This window comes from Dromiciops gliroides, chromosome 5 (assembly GCF_019393635.1).
Source record: "Dromiciops gliroides isolate mDroGli1 chromosome 5, mDroGli1.pri, whole genome shotgun sequence".
Taxonomy (NCBI): Eukaryota; Metazoa; Chordata; class Mammalia; order Microbiotheria; family Microbiotheriidae; genus Dromiciops; species Dromiciops gliroides.
The window spans coordinates 21,927,598-21,947,938 of NC_057865.1; the positions used below are offsets into that span (position 1 = coordinate 21,927,598).

The 20,341-nt window shown below is 48.0% G+C and overlaps 1 protein-coding gene across 1 annotated transcript in view; it reads left to right on the top strand.

The window, feature by feature from the left end:
* The first annotated feature begins 3,248 nt into the window (after positions 1-3,248).
* Positions 3,249-20,341, top strand: part of TRIM71 (tripartite motif containing 71) — a 79,642-nt gene continuing 62,549 nt past the window's right edge. The window contains 3 exon segments of the mRNA XM_043968288.1: positions 3,249-3,825; positions 4,011-4,075; positions 4,077-4,460. Coding sequence (XP_043824223.1) covers positions 3,264-3,825; positions 4,011-4,075; positions 4,077-4,460 — 1,011 coding nt within the window. The 5' untranslated portion in view covers positions 3,249-3,263.

Below are 20,341 nucleotides of genomic sequence, written 5' to 3' on the forward strand. Positions count from 1 at the left end.
AAGTTCTTTATATATTTATTATCTTTTTTCTATCAATAAGCATTTGCCAGGTGCTGTGCTAAACACTAGGGATGCAAAACAACACCACCAACAACAATAACAATAAAAAAACCCTTACCCTTAAAGAGATCACAGGCTAATGCCAGGAAACATACAAATATCTACAAAGCAAGCTATACAGGTGATAAATAGGAAACAAGAGAGGAAAGGCACTGGAATTAAGAGCTTAATAAATACTTGTTGAATGAATGGAAAATGTTTGCACTCCCTGTTAATGGAAGTCCTATATTCAGAGGCTTTCCTGATTGAATTACCCCAAAGCACTGAGCGTTTCCAATTTCCAGTGCACCATAGCTATCTGGAGTTTCATGGTGGAGAAGGATGAGACTCTTGGGACATCTTGGGCCTACTTGGATTCTTGACTTGGGAAACCTTTTTCTGCTTCTGGGGACATTGGCTGTGCTATCCTTAGTGGGCCAGGAGTTGCTTTTCTCCTTCCTGTGGGCCAATGGATCCAGCTGGTTTAATTTAAAGGCTGCTTCCAGGTCGATCTATGTGATGAAAATACGGTGCCTTTTAAACACCTCTCCCAAAGGTTCCGGACTTTTGGGGTAGAGGAGGAAGAGAAGGACACTTTTTTCTGAATAAGTGAGATAAGCCACGTGGTGCGTTGCCTTGAAACAACCCATGAGTTCTACGGATTTTTGGAAAGGGATTTCACTAAACAAGAGCAATGCAAAATAAAGACCCCACAAAAAATCAAACCAAACCAAAACCATGAAGACGCTGACTCAGCTTTGCCTTAACCCCCTCCTCCCACCTCCATAGTCCTAAATCCTGTTATCTCATATTAAGAGCCAGTGAATCTTCCCATACCCCCCAATCCTTCCTTCAGCTGTTGCCAGTTATTCAGCCCACCTCGATGGGGGGGGTTCCAAGAGCTGCTGAATTCTGAGCATTCCAAGTAACCCCGTCTCTTCCCACAATTAAAATCCCGGATATTTAAAAATTGCTTATCCAAGTCTTCCTTGAGGGAAGAAGTGACTGCCCTACCTCAGACTGAGAATTTGGATAGCTCATAGAGGCCTGTAGAAGTCATATGTTTGTATGAGAAGCTTGCGTGATTTCAAAGCTAGCAGAAAATCAGCCTTTCTCTACACACCTCACTCCCCACACTGGGGCAAAGCAAAAGGTTCTTGGTCTTTGATCTCAGGAGTAACTAAGGAACGTGGAAGCTAGATTTTCCAAATTAACTCTTCCTTTTAGCTGAAATGTGAAAGCTCCCTGCCCCTCTCCCTCCTCCCCCCCCCCATCTGCCTTTGCTGGTGGCCTTACAAATAATATTTCAGCTCGCCCAGGAACCCATCCCTCGGTGGGGAACGGTGGGAGGGAGCCAGCGAGCATACAAAAGCCAGCCCGCAGTAGTAAGACGGCTGATGTTTCCTGTTTGCCTTTTAGCCCGACCACCCTCCCTAAGGTCCCCCACACCCCAACTCCACGCTCCGGCGGAAGTGAGTTCCTTCGCTCCTTAGGAGATGAAAAGGATTCCAAATTCCGTTCGGTTTCGATGCCCGGTGTCCTGGGAGGAAGAGGAGGTGGAGATGGGGAAGCATCCGGGGGAAAATGGGGAGTGGGGAAGCACGGGCGCGCGCAAACACAGACACACAAGAGAAATAGACACGTTTATCTCGCACAGCCTGTAAGTGGCGGAGTTGGGCCAGGTCTGCCGAGGCTCGGTGCACCCCCGAGCCCGCCGGGCCCTTCTCCTGGACTAGGCTAGGATGCATGTGTGGGAATCCGGCCCCCTCCACGCCGCGACCCAGGCCCACGCGTGCACGGCCGGCTGTTCCTCATTCACGTCAGGCCTTGGACTCTTTTCTGGACTGGGCATTTAACTGGGGCGGGGAAGAAAGCACGAAATGCAAAGATGACAAAGGAAATGTGATCCCCCATCGCGGCAAAGGTTGGAGTCCGAGAGCGGGGAGAGGAAGGAAAATAGACTGAAGGGAGAAGGAGGAGAGAGGGGGGTGGGGGCAGCTGCAGCGGGGGTGTGCGCGAAGGTCGGATAGCATTGCACGACCGCTCGAACCGGCGAAAGGGTACATATAATATCTTCCCGAGGATGAATAATTCAGGACGGCCGGCGGGGACCAGCGGCCCCGCGTAGCACGAGCAGCCACCGCCGCCGCGCCGGTTGCACGCGCGAGCCCCAGCCCGCCAGCCCGCCCGGCGTCCCAAAGCCACTGGCAGAGGTGGGCGAGAAGGCCGCGCGTCACGTCACCCCCGGAGCCACTACCAGTGCCACGGGCCGGGTCCCGGTGCCCCGGGCTAGGGCGCGTGCCGCCGCCTGCAGTCCCACGCCTCCCAGGGGCGCCCGCCTCCTAGCCGGAGGGGAGCGCGCGGGGTGCCCCGTGCAGCTGCACCCACGGCCGCGTGGCCCGAACCCGGGCGGAGGGAACTCAACACGGCCGCGCGTGAGAGGGGCGGTGGGGGCCCATTCTACCAAGCCACCCTTCCGTGCTTCAGCAGCCGGCCGCGCCCCCAGACATGCGGTGGCAGAGGAGGACTGGAGCTGGCCGCTCGAGTAGGGACTACGGCTCGGCCTCGCTTTCTCATTATTCTTGAGGCTGCTTTCGGCTCCTAAGGGGAAGAGACGAGATCCAGGTGAAAACCAATCAACCAAATAGGCAACCCTGACCCCCCCCCCCAAAAAAAAAACCCACACCGGATTCTCGGGGGTGGACGAATGGGCTTTGGCTCCTCAGAGGGCAGGATCTCCCCCCAGTTACATTTTCTCGTTAGGGTGTAAACTACAAGCCAACCCCCAGCTAGCCTTAGGTTTGAGGGTGGGGGTTCCCTTGCCCCTCCTTTCTTTGCTTTGACCCCTACTCCCAGCCTTAGTCAGGCTTGTCTAGGCACTTGTATTCTCGAAAAGACACTAACCACGTTGTCAGCTGCTGACCCAGGGGAAAGGAGGAGAATCTGTGTCGGTTATTGATTGCTCCGGGAAATCGATATTATTATTTAATGTAAACAGCATTAAGGTTAACTATAGGTAGGGGAGGGGAGGGAGAAAAAAACTTGCAAAGCCGGGCCATCTCCCAGGTGCCCGGACGAAGGACTCGGCTCGCAAATCGCACGCCTAATCGAAGCATTTTTCTGGGTGAGCTGGTTGCTTTGGCCCCCCACCCCACCCCCCGGAGCTTCCTCCTCCTTCTCCTTCTCCCCCTCCTCTTCCTCTTCTCCACTCGTTTTGGTTGCAAATGGCTTCGTTTCCCGATCCGGATTTCCAGCTCTGCCCGCGGTGCAAGATGTGCGGCTCGCCCGCTCCCATCTCCAACTCGTCCACGTCGCCGCCGTTCGCGCAGACCTCCAACTCGGCCGGGGGCGGGGGCGGAGGCGGGGGCGGGGGCGGCCCGGCCTCTGCGTCGTCCTCCTCCTCCTCCTCCTCCTGCTCCTCCTCGTCCTCTCGGAGGCTGCACGTCCTGCCCTGTCTCCACGCCTTCTGCCGCCAGTGTCTGGAGGCGCAGAGACACCCGGCGGCAGCGGGCGGGCCGCCCGGGGAGCCCCTCCACTTGCGCTGCCCCATCTGCGACCAGAAAGCGGTGCTCTTCGCCTCGCCGGGCATGGACGCGCTGCCCTCCTCCAACTTCCTCCTGAGCAACCTGCTGGACGTGGTGGTGGCGGCCGAGGAGCCGCCGCCGCCGCCCAAGAACAACGGCCGCGGGGTGGTGGTGGTGGGCGGCGGCGGAGGCGGCGGCGGCGGCGGCGGCGGCGGCAGCAACAACCGCCATCATCACCATCACCACCACCACCACCACCCCCGTGTGCCCCCGCCACCGCAGCCGCAGCCGCCGCCCACGGCCGGCTCTCCGCTCCAGCAGCCGCAGCTGCCGCCCTCCTCCTCCTCCTCCTCCTCTTCCTCCTCCTCTTCTTCCTCCTCGCAGCCGCCGCCGCCGCCGCCGCCTTCCTCCTCCTGCTCCTCTTCTTCCTCCTCCTCCCAGCAGCAGCCGCCGCCGGCCCAGCAGCAGCACCGGGAGCACCCGCACCGCGACCACCAGCACCCGCACGCGCAGCGCGCCCCGTCCGCCCCGTCCTCGTCGTCCTCGTCGTCGTCGTCCTCGCTGATGCTCCGGCGGCCGCACAGCCAGAGCGAGGCGCGCTGCAGCTCGTGCGACGAGGGCAACACGGCCAGCTCGCGCTGCCTCGACTGCCAGGAGCACCTGTGCGACAATTGCGTCCGCGCGCACCAGCGGGTGCGCCTCACCAAGGACCACTACATCGAGCGCTTCGGCAGCCCCGCGGCCGCCGCCGCCGCCGCGGCCAACAGTACGGCGGCGGCCGCGGCGGCGGCGGCGGCGGCGCAGCTAGCGCTCAGCCAGACCTTCCCCGGCTCGCCCTTCTCCATCCTCTCGGTGTTCCCGGAGCGGGTCAGTTACTGCCAGCAGCACGACGATGAGGTGAGCGGGGGCTGGGGGTGCGCCCTGGGCGAGGGACGCGGGTGCCCCCGGGGACTGGCCAGCCTGTGCGCCCGGCTCCCGCGGGCCCAGAGATTCGGGGCTGCACAGCCTGCTGGAAGGGGGCCTTCCAGGCCCCCGGGACAGTGCTCTGCTTTTACAGACAAGGAAACTGAGGTCCACGGAGCCGTGCAGAGAAAGCCAGAATAGATCTCTAAGCGGTTTGAGGGGATCCTTCACAACCCGGGGAGGTCTTTGTATCTCCAGCCCGGTGCCCGGCAAGAGGGTCTTAGCAACACTCCTTGTCGGGTTGTCGAACGAAGCCAATCGCGGCCCAGTAGTTGGTGGAATGACCTTGGGCAAGTCATCTTTCCTTTTCAGACCTCAGTTTCCTCGCCTGTGAAATAGGGACGTTAGATTTCTTGGCTTTCTCCTTCGAATTTCTGTGGTGTAGATACTGGATGATAGTTGGGGATTGTATATATGTGTGCGCGCGCCCGTGCATCCATGCTCTGGAAAATGGGGCCAGAGAGGGAGCCGAGGCCTGGAGTGTTGCTGAGACCTTCCCTCCCCAGTCAGGGAGGGAAGAAAGGGGGGAACCCTGCTGCCTCATTGACTTTTTTTTTTTTGCGGGGGAGGGCTGGGCGTAGAAAAAGGTAAGGGGCCTGTGCTTTTTACCTTCCTATTATTGAAATTGCCCACTCCCCACAGATAACCTCAAACTCTCAAAGTTTGAGCAAGCCCAGAAGTTGCCCATCCTGTACAATTGCCCTCAACTTCCACCCACTCCGGCTCCCTGTCTCCCTGCCAGGGACCTTAATATGGCTAAGAAGGGTGTTGGGCACGGTTTCGCCGTGCACACGTGGAGCTGTCCACATTTGCCTTGATTTGGGACTTCTCTTGGAGACCTGGGGTGTCCAGTTAGGTCTCCAGCCCCTCTCTTCCCTTTAGCCCCCATCTACTTCCACCCTCACGTATTTTTGTTGTATTGTTGCTGTTGTTACTTGGGACCCGGGGCACCCTCGGAGGTGGGTTGCATGAAGCCCTGGAGTTATTGGTGGGTGGGGGTGGGATGGGGTGAAGATGCTTTTGTTTCTGAGACTAGTTTTCTTACCTGGCCCCCCCCCCCCGGCGGATTTCCTCGTGGAATAACCTGTGGCCTTTCGCTTAGCCCTAACTTTTGGAAGGTTGCTGAGCATTTTGAAAAGCAGTCTGGTGAGGGTCGGCAAGAAAATAGATTTTTTTAGTTAATAGGCAAGAATTAAAACATGCATAAAGGTCTGGGGTGTGTGTGAGATTACCTTAGTTAAAAGTTTACTTCTGGGGATCTACCTGGAAAAATTAAAGGGGATTTTATGGTGACTGGGAACTTGTGAGCTCAGCTGGCCAGTCGGCTGTTTGGAAAGACCAACCTAGGCTTGAGTTGTTACTTTTACTAGTTCTTTTTGTTGGGGTGGGTGGGGGGAACGACTTCGATTTACACCTCTGTTTAATTCTGTCGACCGAGAGTTGAAATTTCAGTTAGCTTGTTCTGTCCTTCCCTTTCTCTTCAAGAAATAAATGAGTTCCTCACCACTAGAAATGTAACAGTGGATAATGTTAGAGTCCCCACATGGTTTTTCCACTCATGACTTATTTTTTCACTCTTTGGAGAAAAGGATGAGGATTTCATGAAATTATGGAACTTCAGAGAATTAATAAATTGGAAATAATAATTTTTCTAGAGTCTTGGAGCTTGGGATTTAGGGGAATGCGTGTATAAAAAAAATTGCATGTTACCTTGTGCCTGTGTGGGTCTTCCTCTTGGGAGCTGGCATTTGTTGACCCTTAACCTGGACACTCTGGTTACTTGGGTAGTAGGTGTTTTTTCCCCGGGGGGTGGTGGGGGGGGTGTTACTTAATTTTGTTGGATTGGACTGGGTGGGGGGTAGTTGATTTACTTTTTCAGTTTAGATACCAAATAAATAGTATGCTAAAGAATGGTGGCAAACCCATACACTTTTAAAATAGTTTGTGAAACTATTGATTCTTTAAAGCCTGAAGATTGGGAATTTCCTAAACCCTAAAGATCTGGACCAATGTTTTATATGTCTTGGATTTTTCTTTTTTGTTCCCTCTGCCCAAATTTTTTTTAAAGAAATTTTCCTTTTTCTATTGAGTGTTTAAAGAAAATTGCTCCAGGAATTTAATTTTATTTATGGAATTAAGTTCTTTTAAAAAGAGTTTTAGGGATAGCAGTCTCAAAAACGTTTTTATATAGAAAACTAATTTGTTTTTCGTTTAAAAAAAGTAGTATTTATAGGTGGTAGGGGGAAGGTTTAGCCATTGCTTGGGTCCCATGTGGAAAGAGGTCAGTCAGTTTCTTCTTCCAAAGATAGTGATCATTTCAATTTCTATTCGCTAATACCTTCTTGTTTAGAAAGATGACCTTTTGCTGCAGTCTTCCTAAGTCTCAAAATAATTCATTAGATGCTTCAGGGCGCTCTGTTTATTTTATGGTGACTGACAGATAGAATTCAAGGGTATGTAAGCTTTATTCAGGTTTTCTCAAATGCTTTACCACAAAAAGAAGAAAACATATTAGCTTAGAAAATTGCTTCAATGAATGTTTTTGAATCTTTTCCCCCATTCAGATAGAATCCTTTTCTCCATGGGTCACTCCTGGATATTTTCACATCTTCCTGGACAGATTTCGAAATTGAATGAGGACCTGATGAATTTTGAAAAAACCGACTCCTAAAACCTCCTAAATAATTTTGTTTTGATTTAAGAAAAATATGAGGCACTGGGCGATACTGAATAAAAAGCTGGCTTGGGTACCATTAAGTTTGGGGTTTAAACCCAGCCCTACCTCTGACTGGTCACTTGACCCTGGACAAGTCATTTGATGCTGTCCTAGGCACCTTGAGTCAGAGACTTTGTTGCCAGAAGACCTGTGTTTTCTCTTTCAATGAAATCCAAGGTCGAGTTCCTTGTTTAAACCTGTTTCTTCTTCTTTTTTAATGGGAAATAAGACCAAACTTTGGATAATGTAGAAAAATGGGTGTTGCTGGAAGAGCCCATGGGCACCTAAAACAAATACATTGAATTTACTGGGCCAGTTGGGAGACCAGACAGGATGTTGCACAAGGGCCGAGGGAGTGAGGAATCTGCTGGAAACAAAGTTTTTGCCCCGGTCTGGGAGAGAGGACTTGCAGGGCTCTCCTTCCACACAGCCGGCCTTGCTCCTAGCCATTGGCTGGGCTCTGCCTCAGTCAGGGTCAGTTTCAGTGAAGAGCGGTGCTGCCTGTCTTGAGAAATCCTCCATCTTTGTGTCATCCTAACATAAAATTTCAGGAACTCGGGTACCAAACCTTGATCCCCCTCCTGCTGCCCTTTTTATAGTCCCTGACTATTGCTACTCTTGGGGGCTGGGAAGAAATGAGGAAGGTTAATGAATGATCAGCGAGGTGATCTACATTTCCTGGAGGGGGGTGTGTGAGGCTTTCCTGCCTTGTTTCCCAGTGCTCCCCCCCTCCCAATCTGGAATGTGTCCTGTTGATTATTTTGCAGGCAGCAGACCCTGGTCAGGGGAGGGGAAGACATTGTAGCCAGCTCTGCCTTTGCAGAGAGAGAGGCTGGGACAGCTTCCCTTCCTGGGGGAGCCCATTGTTTTTAAGAATTGCTATCTTGGTCAAGAGAAACTTTGTAGCCTGGCTTGGCACCAGACTGGGGAGAGAGGGTGACCTTTCTCTTCTACTGGAGCGCAAAGAATTACAATCTTGCTCCCTCTTAGGCACACAGAGCCTGGGGAAATGTTTTCTGGAAGAGACGCCCCCCCCCCTTCCCCATCCCCCAGCTGAAAGTGGGCAAGGGTGGGACTTGCTCTTTAAGAATAAACACCTTTTCAGAAATGCAAACTCCAAGCAGATAGTTCCCTGGGTAACTCACAAATGCCGGCCTGTGACCTGGTCAACATTTGGCATGTCCTCCAGTTTGGTTTCCAGGCAGGATTTTCTTTCATCCCTCCCCTTCTCCCCACCCCACACCCTTTGGGCTTAAACAGTAGAAATGCTTCACCTTTGGAAACTTCTGGAACCTCAGTCAGAAGTAAATAGACCTTTGAGGGCATCTGGCCCAACCCCTGCCCTCTGTTTACAGATAAGGAGGTTAAATGACTTTAGGGCAGGATTTGAACCCAGGCTCTGGGACTCTAAAGCTCGCATACTTCACACAGCACTGTGGTATTCTTAGGTGCCTGTCACCATTTGACATGCCATTTAGGGCCATAGATTTTAAAGCCAGAAAGGACCTGAGCTGACCCTAGCACCTTCCAGATTCAATTTGACAGACATTTATGATGAATCTTCTCCTAGGGCCTGGCATGAGGAAATGGAGTTGACTTGTTTGAGGTCACACAGCAGGATTTGAAACCAGCTCCCCGGCTATCACCTGATCTAGATAGTAAAGGGAGTGGAGACCGGGTGTCCAGGCCCCCGGGGTTTTTGCCTGATATTCTGATAACTCTTTCTGTGTCGTTGGTTTTCCTCTTGGACGAGTTTAAAAGGATGATTCTGAGAGGCTCTTACTCATTTCGCTGGAAGTTTGAGCGGTTCTCATGCCTATGTGCTCTGAGGACACCATCGGGCCATGGCTAAAGGCAGGCTGCAGCCTTGCTGACCAAATGAATGACCGCTGCTCAGTGATAGTCAAAGGTGGTTGTGGTTCTCAAGGGCACTTTGGAGCTATCTTAATGTCAGGTTGGAGAAGCCATTTTCTCCCATCAGGCACCTACAGCTGAAATGGAGTGAACCTGGGTGGGCCTGCCTTGTTGCATTTTCCCATAACCACCCCCATGACTGGCTCCTGGGCCTTTTTCTGGATGGTTACCTTTACACCCAGTGGGCAGCTCTACTGGGCAGCTGGGAATGTGTTAGTTCACATGCTTAATAAACCTTCCTGTTGTTCCGAGGGAATGATTAAAGAAGTTGTTCTTTTTTAAAAAAATCATTTCTCTGTCTCTGTCTCTCTCTTCTCAAGAGGGTTTGAAGGTATCGTTTACAGAGTTCAAAACTAGACAACAACCCTTGGCTGGATATTGGGGAGGGAGGGAAGTTCATTCAAGGGGGTTGGCCTGGTTTTGTTGTGAAGGTATTGGCCTTGTGGTGAACTTGTGCTAAACTGTTTTTTCTCAACTGAGAAAGTCCCCCACTCAAGGCCAGTTTGTTGGGTGAGCTCACTGGGCCCTGGTAAGATGACAGAAGCAGGCCTCACACAGCCCAGGGGGCTAAGGAACATGGCCAGTGTTTCCCATGGGTAGTAAATACAAGCAGGGTAAGCCAGATGGGATGGGGGCAGGGATCAGCTTCAAATGTCCAGCCTTTTTGTAGCTACCTAAATTTTTCGATCCAGAGAAGCCATAAAACACATTAGAAATAGTTTCTAACTCTTGGGCTCTGATCTCAACCTGGGATGGGGGCCTGCTTCTAACTTAGGGACCAGGTGTTCAGAGCTGAGAGATCTGAATGTAGAGCTTGCTAGCAAACTGGTGAAGGCAGAGGGGGACCCCTCAGAGCCATCTTTAAATGCATCTAATCAAATACACAGGATTATGAAGGAAACCAATTATGTTGAAATAGCTATCCAGGTATTTATAAAACAAGCTCACAGACCCCTGTCTCCATCAGTCCAACCTCCTGAAAGCAGTGAGGTGTTTGAGGATCCAAATTAATTACTTTGAAAATGAAATTTTCATTGTGTGGGATACTTGTATTTCAGTGGTTTGAGTTATAGTGGGTTTTGATACTAAGGTGTTTACACAGAAGTTACCAAGAGAGTAGTTTAAGGGGAAAACATGCTTATATACCCCTACAGATGTGTCCTTTGATTTGTTTTTGAAGCAAACTTTATTTTAGTTTATCCCAGTGGTTCCTTCCTGAAAATGAGCCCTTTTCTGTGACAAAATCATTGGGTTAAGACCAATGGTCTGTTTGGGGGTCTATGACATTTTTTCATTTCTCCCCACCCATCTCCCAGGGCCAATTTCGGTCAAAACAGTTACATAGATTTTGATTTCATGTTCCTGGAGTCATCCATCCAGTAAATTGTGCTAGGTCTGCTTAACTGTCTACTTTCAACACTACTTCATAGGAGTTTCTCTGATTCCCTCATATACTTTTTGTTTCCTACCGTAAAATAAGAATTTTCCCTTTTGTGGACCACAATATTTTTTTCCGGCTATTCTCCAGTTGATGGGTACCCACGTTATTTCCATTTTTCCTGCTTCTCAGTGTGTTCTTTATAATTTCTGTGTTGCCAGATTAGATATCCAAGTTACCTTGTGCTTTGTCAGCTGTTTAAAGACAAATCTGTTCGTTTTTTTTTACTTTGCATTAGTTTCTGAATATGCCACTCCCTACCTCTACCCCTTCTCATAACAAAGATTTTTTAAAAAAGGGTTTAGCAAAATTAACAAACATAGTGACCTTCCCTAACTATATATGCATTATTCCATAGCCCTAGTCTCTCTGGGAAGGAGAGGGAGGTGCCAGGATTTTTCCCTGAGGCTAAACTTAGTGAGTTACTCAGTATCTAGTTGTATTTTTGATTATTTCCCTTCCCTTGGAGGTCATCCTTATATACCTTGTTTTCTTGAATTGCTTTCACTTTGCATCAGTTCACATACATTTTCCCTGGCTTCTCTGAATTATTTAGAATCAGATGTTTTCTGGATATGCAGTAACATTTTATCACATTCCCTAGCAACAATTTATTTAGCTCCCCGCCCTGGATGGGGCACCCTGAGTAAGGGACACTTTGGAAAGCAACCCAGTGTTTTTCCTCAAAACACAGCTCAGCGTTTCATAATCTGGCTTGCCAAATATGATAGAAAACGTTGATGGCAGAAGGTATTGTGCCTTGCCTTGGAGATGACAGTGAGTCAGTCCCCCATTACCTTGAAGATGGCTTTTGGGAAAATGAAGTATAAAAGAAAAGGCCTTTTAAATTAAAAAGTAGACTTAGTAAGCAGACGAAGTATCAAGATCCTTTGAGCTTAGTAAGTTGTTAAGATTGGTATTTTTTCCTTTACGTTTAAAAAAAACAAACCTTTAAAGACCTATTAGAATTTGATATGCCACATTTTAAACATAAAAATGATTAGAAATCTGTGGGTCTCCTGCCTACCGGCTCCAAGCAGAGTTGCTTCCCTTAGTGGGGCCTGTTCAGCAGCACTTGTTCTGGTATTTTGTGTATTATTGTTTCTCTTTCCATACTCTTCTATTTATTTTTTGCAGGGCAATGAGGGTTAAGTGACTTGCCCAGGGTCACACAGCTAGTAAGTGTCAAGGGTCTGAGGCTGGATTTGAACTCGGGTCCTACTGAATCCAGGGCCAGTGCTCTATCCACTGTGCCCCCTAGCTGCCTCTGTTTTCAGAATTTTCAGAGAATTTATTTCCTTTCCCCAAATACCTGGGCAGGGGAGGCTTTCTCATTCTCACTGCTCTTTCCTTCCACATTGTGCAGGGTTTTTAAACTTTTGGGTCCTGGCTCAGGGATGAAGGGACATTTTGAATGTGATGCCATAGCAAAGGCCGGACTGAATGCCCTCTCAAGCCCTTTTGCCCTCTCAATCGATGATCTCCAGGAACCACTGGAGATCACATGGGATGGTGGATCGTGAGAACTGTGTATACTCTGAAGGAACTTGTGTGAACCCTGGACAGGTCTCTTATTCTCATCCTCAGTACCTAGGATGACCTCTGAGGGTGTAAGGTGGGCAGCAGGTGATGGTTTGCCACGGTAAAGGAAATTGCCTCACCTGGAGTTGCCTACACCTACAAAGAATGAAGTCACCAGGTCCCTTTCAAAAACGTAAACCATATGGTTGCCTAGATGATAAAAAAAGGAAACTGAGTCAGCAGTGCACACTCCCCTCAATGTTTTTCCAGGACAAATCACTCGTCAAAGTAGGTCATCTCAGAGAATGCTCAGTATTCCTTTGTAGCTCTGTCTACACCCCCTCAGGCACTGGATTGACTCTTTGGATCAATGGAATTGAGCACTTGCCCACTCTGACCATCTTGATGGACAAACTAGTTTGGATAAACTGGTTAATAAAATAAAACTTGGGGCAGGGTTGGGGAGGGGGGGAGTCGCTGACTCTGTAGTAGGTACTAATGCCTTCCTTCAAAGGGTTAGGCTTTGTTGACCCTCTTTCCTTTTTTTGGTATCAATTCGAAGCCTTTAATGACTGTTGGATACCTCCTAGAAATTGGGGATCGGGTCTGATTTGGACTAGCTGGATAGGAGCACCCTGACTCTGGGGAGGGAGGTGGCCCAGAATGTTTCTCGCTTTCTTTCCTCTTTCTCTGTCACTCCAAACCCCTTTGACTTTGTTTTGGAGTTGAGTGAATCCAGAAAGAAGAGCATGGGATCCCAGTGCTGATCCATTTCTGGGGGCTCTTGTTGGTTTCTTCCTCTACATTATTCCCTGGCTTTCTCCGGTGAAGTGCATGCCATGCCCACCTCCAGTAGCTATAGTCTTTTTTTTTTTTTTTTGGTGCAGGGCAATGAGGGTTAAGTGACTTGCCCAGGGTCACACAGCTACTAAGTGTCAAGTGTCTGAGGACAGAGTTGAACTCAGGTCCTCCTGAATCCAGGGTTGGTGCTTAATCCACTGCACCACCTAACCTTCCCCCAGCTATAGTCTTTTAATGGGGTCATAGAATTTGTTAACCAAGATAATTAATAAAATATATAACCAAGAGGATTTTGTGTCTAGTGCTATGGAGACCATTTGCCTGGGATTTCCTGGCACAGTCCTGATTTGGAGACAAAGTGGACATTGAAGGAAGTTGTGGGAAGAGAGTATCATTTGTCAGGTCATTTGTCCCAATTTTTGGTTTGGAGAATACCGCCTCTGGAGCTGCAAACCTATTGGTCTCTGTGCTTCTCTTTCTGGTTTCCCTAAGTTAGGCACAAAGATGGGCATGTGGGCTTTGTCTCACCTCGGAAAGGAATTCCACAATTTTGCAATCAATTTCTAGATGCTTTACCAACAAAAGAGAGATCATATTCATAAATTCAACATTTATTACTAGGCAACAAGTAAGGTGCTGGGTATGGGAAGATAAAAAGATAAATGACAGGGTCAATATTGTCTTCTCCAAAGATTTGAATTTTTTTTAAAAAATGAAATGATGGTTTTCTTTTGAATAAGCAAATTCTGAGCATCATTTCAGAGAGAAGGGAAATTTCTCTTCCTCAGGTGAAAGGGGTGGGAACTAGAGGTTTCTTCTGGTAATTAGCTTTGTGCCTTGGCCCAGAAGGGAATAATAATGATTATAGCATATTAAGGCATGCAAAGTGCTTTGGAAATGTTATCTCACTTGATCCTTCCAACAATCTTGTGAGGTAGGTGCTATTCTCATTTTGAAGATGAGGAAACAGGCAGGCAGAAGGAAGTGATTTGACCAGGATCACACATCCAGGAAGTGTCTGAGGCTGGATTTGAATCCAGATCCATGAGAAGTCTTTCCATAGGAAGATGATTCAGTTCATTTAAGCAGTTTGGCAGCCAGTCCCTGAGCCAGGGACCCACAGCCAAGAGGAGAGCATTCTTTTCTCCCTCCCTCAGATTATATTCTACTGTCTATAGCTCACATGTTGCTGTGGGTGGGCGTGGGAGGGCTTCTCCTTAAAATGAATAGGCCCTTCCAGTGCCCCACATACGGGTAAGCAAGATGCATATGTTGGGTTGAACTTGTCTGTCTGTCCATCCTTCCCAGGGCTTTCATGTACTGGACAGATCTTGTCTTGTCCTGAGTCATGGGCATTTTGGGGCGTTTTATAGATGAGGGGACACAGAGGCCCAGGGAAACCTGACTTACCTGTCTCCTAGCCAGAACCCTTCTTTCCACCAAATGGATTCTCTGTCCATTGAACATCACTATTAGTTGCTTTTCCTAACTTAATGACTGTTTCTGGCTTCAGTCATTCTAGCTAAAAACAGGAGCGAGTTTTTGGGCTGTGTTCAATTAGTCATAATTTCTGTATCTTTTCCCAAAATCATTGCCTGGAACCTGAGTGGAAAGAAGTGGTTCTCTAGTAATTCCCGTGAGCAGTCCCATTCCTCTCCCCACCCCAGCTGGCTCACCTGGCTTTTGGGGGCCTTGGATGTTGGGATGGGAGCTGTGATCAGCCCCCCGGGAAGGCACCTCCCTGGGCTAGGCGACTAATCAGCCAGACCCTGTTCTGGGCCAGCAGCTGTCTCACCTTAGGGCAGAGTCTCTGGCTTCTGGCTCTCTGGCCTGCCTCTTCTCCATCTGTAACATGAGGAGTGTTGAACAGCTGGTCTCTCCAGTCCCTACAGCTTGAAAGTTCTATTATTCTAAGCATATATGCATCTGTTTGGGGGCTGGAGCATCTAAGACAATCCATGGGGCTCAGTGGCAAGATTACGGTCATGTGGGTAATCTGAAGGATCCTCCTACAATCTGGGGTTGGGGCCTCGTCTATCCTCTCCAAAGGTTCTTGTTTCTGTTCATGTCCGGCTCCCCTAGTTACTATCTGGGTGACCTTGGGCAAGTATGCCTTCTCTGGCCTCGATTTTCTTATTTTTCTTTCTTGTAGCTCCAGACCAGTGATCCAAGGCAAAGCAGCAAGCATTTAAGTGCTTCCCGTGTGTGCAAGTGCAGTGCTTGTACAAAGATGGGTCTTGCCCTCCTCCTGGAGCTCGGGTTCTGGGTCTGGGAGATGGGGGGAAGACCCGAAGGAGTTCTGAAAAGAAATCACGCCTGTGTCCCTTGGTGGACAGAGTTCTAATTTCTCCAAGTCATTTCTGGAATGATGGTGCCTGTTGGGTTTCAGACCCTCTGGCAGAGTTGCTTTTTCTAAAGTCAGAAGTCCTTGGATCTCTCTTTGGGAACAGGGTGTTGTGGGAAAAGTGCTGGATGGACTGGGAGTCACAAAGACAGGGGTTCAGATCCTGGCTTAGATACTTAGCTAGCTGTGTAGCCCTGGAAAAGTCACTTAAATTCTGGTGTTCTTTTATCTGGGAAATGGGGACAATGATAGGAATCTACCTCCCACACAGGGTGCTGGTGAGGAAAGCCCTTTGTAAGCCTTAAAAGCCCTGGAGAAATGTGAGCCATCCTTGGGAAGACAGAGGCAAGGACCCAGCCTTGGAATTTAGAAGGCAGGCCTTTGTCTGGCAGAGGAGAGAAGAAAGACATGCTCTTAACTGGCCTTGACTCTGCTCGCATTTCAGAGATGGGCATCTGAATGTTGCTGTGATCATCGGATCTAAGAGAGAGCTGGGAGGGGACCTCAGGAGCCATCCAGGCTAACCTTTTCCTTTTTACAGTTGAGGAAACTGAGGCCAGCATCACTTGGGTAATAAATGGCAATCGGTATTCAAATCTAGAGCACCCACCACACTGCACTTGACAACAGTCCAGCCTATACATAGACTTTGGGGTTTGGGCCACTGACATTTCTCTCTCTGTTCCCTCCTTCCCCTCAAACTTGATTTAAAATGCACATATTTTGGCCATTGCTGTTCTGCATGATAGCATTTCTCTGCAGCCAGATTTCCCTTAAGGAAGAGGACTTTTTAGTAGGGATTTCAAATAGAAGTGATCAAAGTGAGGAGGGGAGTGGGATTTGGTGGTGGTGCTGTTTCTGCCCCATAGGTAAAAGAGAAGCCCACCTGAAGCCAGAAATGGGTCTCTACTGTTGGAGCTCCCTAAGCATTCCAATTGATGGAGTAAACGAACTGTCCTCAGGAAATAAATCCTCCCATAAAGGTGAGAGAATCCAGCTGCCAATGTGGCCAATTATATCCAATCAATCAGGGCTGGATTTATTTCTGAATGGAAAGCAGCTCACTGTGATTTGGGACTGTGTCCCCCCCAAACCACAGAACTGTGTCCATCACTGCTGGGCCCGTGCCCCAGGGAGCTCAGAAAGGACCCAGGAGCCAACACTTGAAGATGGGCTTTTGTTGTTGTGGTTGTGGCAAAGATCTGGCAATGAAGGGGATGCCCATCAGTTGGTGACTGGCTGAACAGATCATCGTGTATAAGTATGAACAGAGTACTCTTGTGTGGGAGAAGGTAGGAGAAGGGAAGCTTTCTGAGAAATTTGGGAAGACACCATCATCTGATGCAGAGTGAGGTGAGCAGAGCCGAGACAATTTATATTCCGTGACAGCAGCTTGGAAGGACATCAGATGAGTGATTCGAGATTCTAGAGCATCCATGATGAGGCTGCTACCTCTCTCCTGACAGAGAAGATGGCGGGCTCAGGGTATGGAATGAGATGTATGTTTTTGTTTTTTTTCTTTTTTGCAGGGCAGTGGGGGTTAAGTGACTTGCCCAGGGTCACACAGCTAGTAAGTGTCAAGTGTGAGGCCGGATTTGAACCCAGGTCCTCCTGAATCCAGGGCCAGTGCTTTATCCACTGTGCTACCTAGCCGTTGCGCCGCCCCCCCCCCCCCCCCCGTATGTTTTTGAATATGGCCAGTGATGTGGGGATCTGCTTTGCCTGACTTGCTGGTAGCCATGGACTGGGAGGCAGCCAGTTTGGGCACTTTGAGGAGTGGTATCCAGAGGCGTTTTGTGATCACACTCCTCACTGGCTCCCTTGGCCACAAGGTGAACCGAGGAGTCCTTTTCACATGCTCCTTCATCTTTTCCCCCCCTTTATTATTTATTTATTTTCTTGTTTGTTTATTCATTTATTTATTTGATTTTTTTTGTTTTTTGCTCCATCTTAACAGAAAAAGTTCTTCCCTGTTCAGGGAGCGGCCTAGTGATAGTGTGGGGTAACCTTTGTTTGGACTTTGGGGTTACAAAAAGAAAACTAAACTAACCTTTTTCTTGCCTTTGAGGGTTGTCAACTGGCTTTTCTCATCTCTGTACTGTAGATTATGCAGGTAGTATATCTCCATTTTACAGATGAGGAAAACCAAGGCACCTAGCAGTTATTTGAGTTGCCTAGTCACACAGTTGGCCATGTTTCAGAGGCAGAATTAGGTCTTGGTTGACTCTCAGGTACCATGTTCTTTCTGCAATACCAGTGAAACTAAAATGCATATGTTTGTTTACAAGGTAGGAATCTTTCTAGGAAAGCACTTTGTGGTAGGGTGTGGTGGCTTTTATTTTGGCTGCAATATTTTCATTTGTTTAAATATACATGGCTCTCGGGGCAGCTAGGTGGCGCAGTGGATAAACCACCAGCCCTGGATTCAGGAGGACCTGAGTTCAAATCTGGCCTCAGACACTTGACACTTACTAGCTGTGTGACTCTGGGCAAGTCACTTAACCCTCACTGCCCCACCAAAAAAAAAAAAAAAACGTGGCTTGGTTGCATTGGCTAACAGATGGAAGAATAGGTGGCCCCTAATGTATCCAGGTGTATTGGTCACAGTTGCCCATACTTCTGTGTGCAGATTCGGTGCAGAATCATGAATAAATAGACTTCTGACAATTTGAAATAACACACAAAGTGTGTGCCCAGCTATCTACCCTTGGGAGGCCTATACCCAACAGAGAAGAACAGGCTCTATGTGTAGAAAAATAGAGCAGCTCTTTTTAGGTTGGCAAAAAACCCTCTGGAAATTAAAAGGATGCGCCCGTCAATGGACCAGCGGCTGAATAAGTTATGGTCTTTGAATGTGATAGAGTCCCCTTGTGGCACAAGAAATGAGGACATTGATGATGCCAAAAAGACATGGAAAGACTTGTATGAACTGATGCAGAGGGTAGTGAGCAGAACCAGGAGAACAGTTATACAAATGGACCATCAAAACAAGCTGGATGGACCCGGAGAACGATTTGAGCCCAACACCGTAAAAACCGACAACTTAGAAGGCTTTGAGAAGCACAGCCATTTGGGCCGTCCATTCCAGAGTAACGAAGAGGACGAGAAGGGGTCGAGTTAGGGGCAGAAGGAGCCATACTATTTTTATAGCTCTTGACGAAATTTGTTTTACTTGGTTATTCATATTCGTTAAAGAGGGTTGTTTCTTTTTTTCCTCACTCAGTGGGGTTGGATAGAAGAGAGAGAAAATAGATTTTTGTTAAAAAAAAAAAATAGAGGCGGGTGGAGAGTTAGCTTTGCTGATTGGGTTTACATTGTTACAAGGGACCTCATGGTGTTGGGAATAAGCTGGGAATGTGTGTAACGTAAAAACAAAACACATCACAACAGTCTTTATTTTTAAAAAATAGCAACACAAAGTACATTGACTGCTCTTGAGCCTAAAAAATTCTGTTTCCATACAGAGATGATCTGTAAGGGCTGACTTGTTCCTACTCCCTGTACTGTTTTTTCCTTTGATCATCCACATTTGTGTGTGTCTGAGCTTTTTAGACTGTGGGAGGCAACATGCATAGATTATGTTCTGTGTTCTTTAGCATTACCCATTAAGTACAAAGGTTTATGGTGCAGGGAAGTACAGTAGAGCAGACAGAGAGGGCTTGGCTGTGGACAGGTCAATTTAGTTCCCAGCCTCAGTTTTCTCATCTGTGAAATGGGAAGAATGCTCAGACTGATGATCCAGTGAAATGTCTGTTCTGTTTCAGCTGTTAATGCAGTTATTATATTCTAAAGAGCATCCTCCACATCTTAGGACAGTTTTAAGCTTTAATAAATTCAGAAGTATAAATGCTACAAACTTAAAGAAACTTAATTGAGTTTATTTTACATTTACTTAGTTAAGTGGATTTTGAATGATCAGTTTTTAATTTGAAGACGGCTGGACCCACTGTCTTTTGTTGCGTTCTGAGTACTGCAGTTCCTGGATGGTCAAGGATGCCCATCTTCCTGCTTGGCCATCTTAGTCCCAAATCTCCCCCTTCACCTTTTTTATAGTGTCCCATGTCAACACTGTCACAGGGGCATCAATATCCCTCCTTCTCTGGATGATTGAGCTTAAAGCCAAGTTCACCGACTCAGTCTTTTCAGTGGAGAAGCAGCTGATAAAAGTTGTCCAAAAGGGAGAGGAGAGGGAACAAGGGGACAAACTCTTATTTAAGGGCCTGCTCTATGCCAGGCATTGTGCTAAGTTTTATAAAGTCGGTTGACTAGATCCATGTATAGAAGACAACGGTAATTATGTTCAATTTTAATAGGAAACCATCTCATTTAATCCCTTCTTCTCTTAAGTCCCTATTACATCAGTATTTGAAAACTTTTCCCTTTGGTTGTTTTGAAGTGTGTAGAATTTCTACTCTGAAGGTATTTAAAGCCTAAGATGCACTAAGACTTTGGGGACATCCCTTATACAAAATACTTTTACCAATATTAGATCTCCTTGGAGCCTCATGGCAGACCTATGGGGAATGCTTACAGGTAGTATCCCTATTGTATCAAAGAGGAAACTGAGTCTTAAAGGCATGAGATGGGCAAGTAGTGAGAAATATCTGAAAGAATGCTGGAAGTGGATTCAAGTGGTTGTTGAGTCCTTTCAGTTGTGTTCAATTCTTTGTGACCCCATTTGGGGTTTTCTTGGCAAGGATACTGGAGTGATTTGCCATTTCCTTCTCCAGCTCATTTGACAGATGAGGAAACTGAGGCAAATCTTTAGTGAAATGACTTGCCCAAGGTCATACAGCTAGTGTCCGAAGCTAGATTTGAACTTAGGAAGATGTTTTTGCAACTCCAGGCCCAGCATTCTATCTGCTGTGTGATATAGCTGCCCCTAAAATCATAAGACCTTATGTTCAAATCCTACCTCTGAAACAGAATGTTTGTAATCTACACAAACCTCCCTGGGCCTCGTTTTACCCATCTGTAAAATGAAGGGTTGGACTGGATGTCTTCTGAGGTCTTCTGGCTTCTTTCTAGGTCTGTGATGTCATGATTCCATTATTTACTAGCTTTATTCTCTTGGCCTCCCA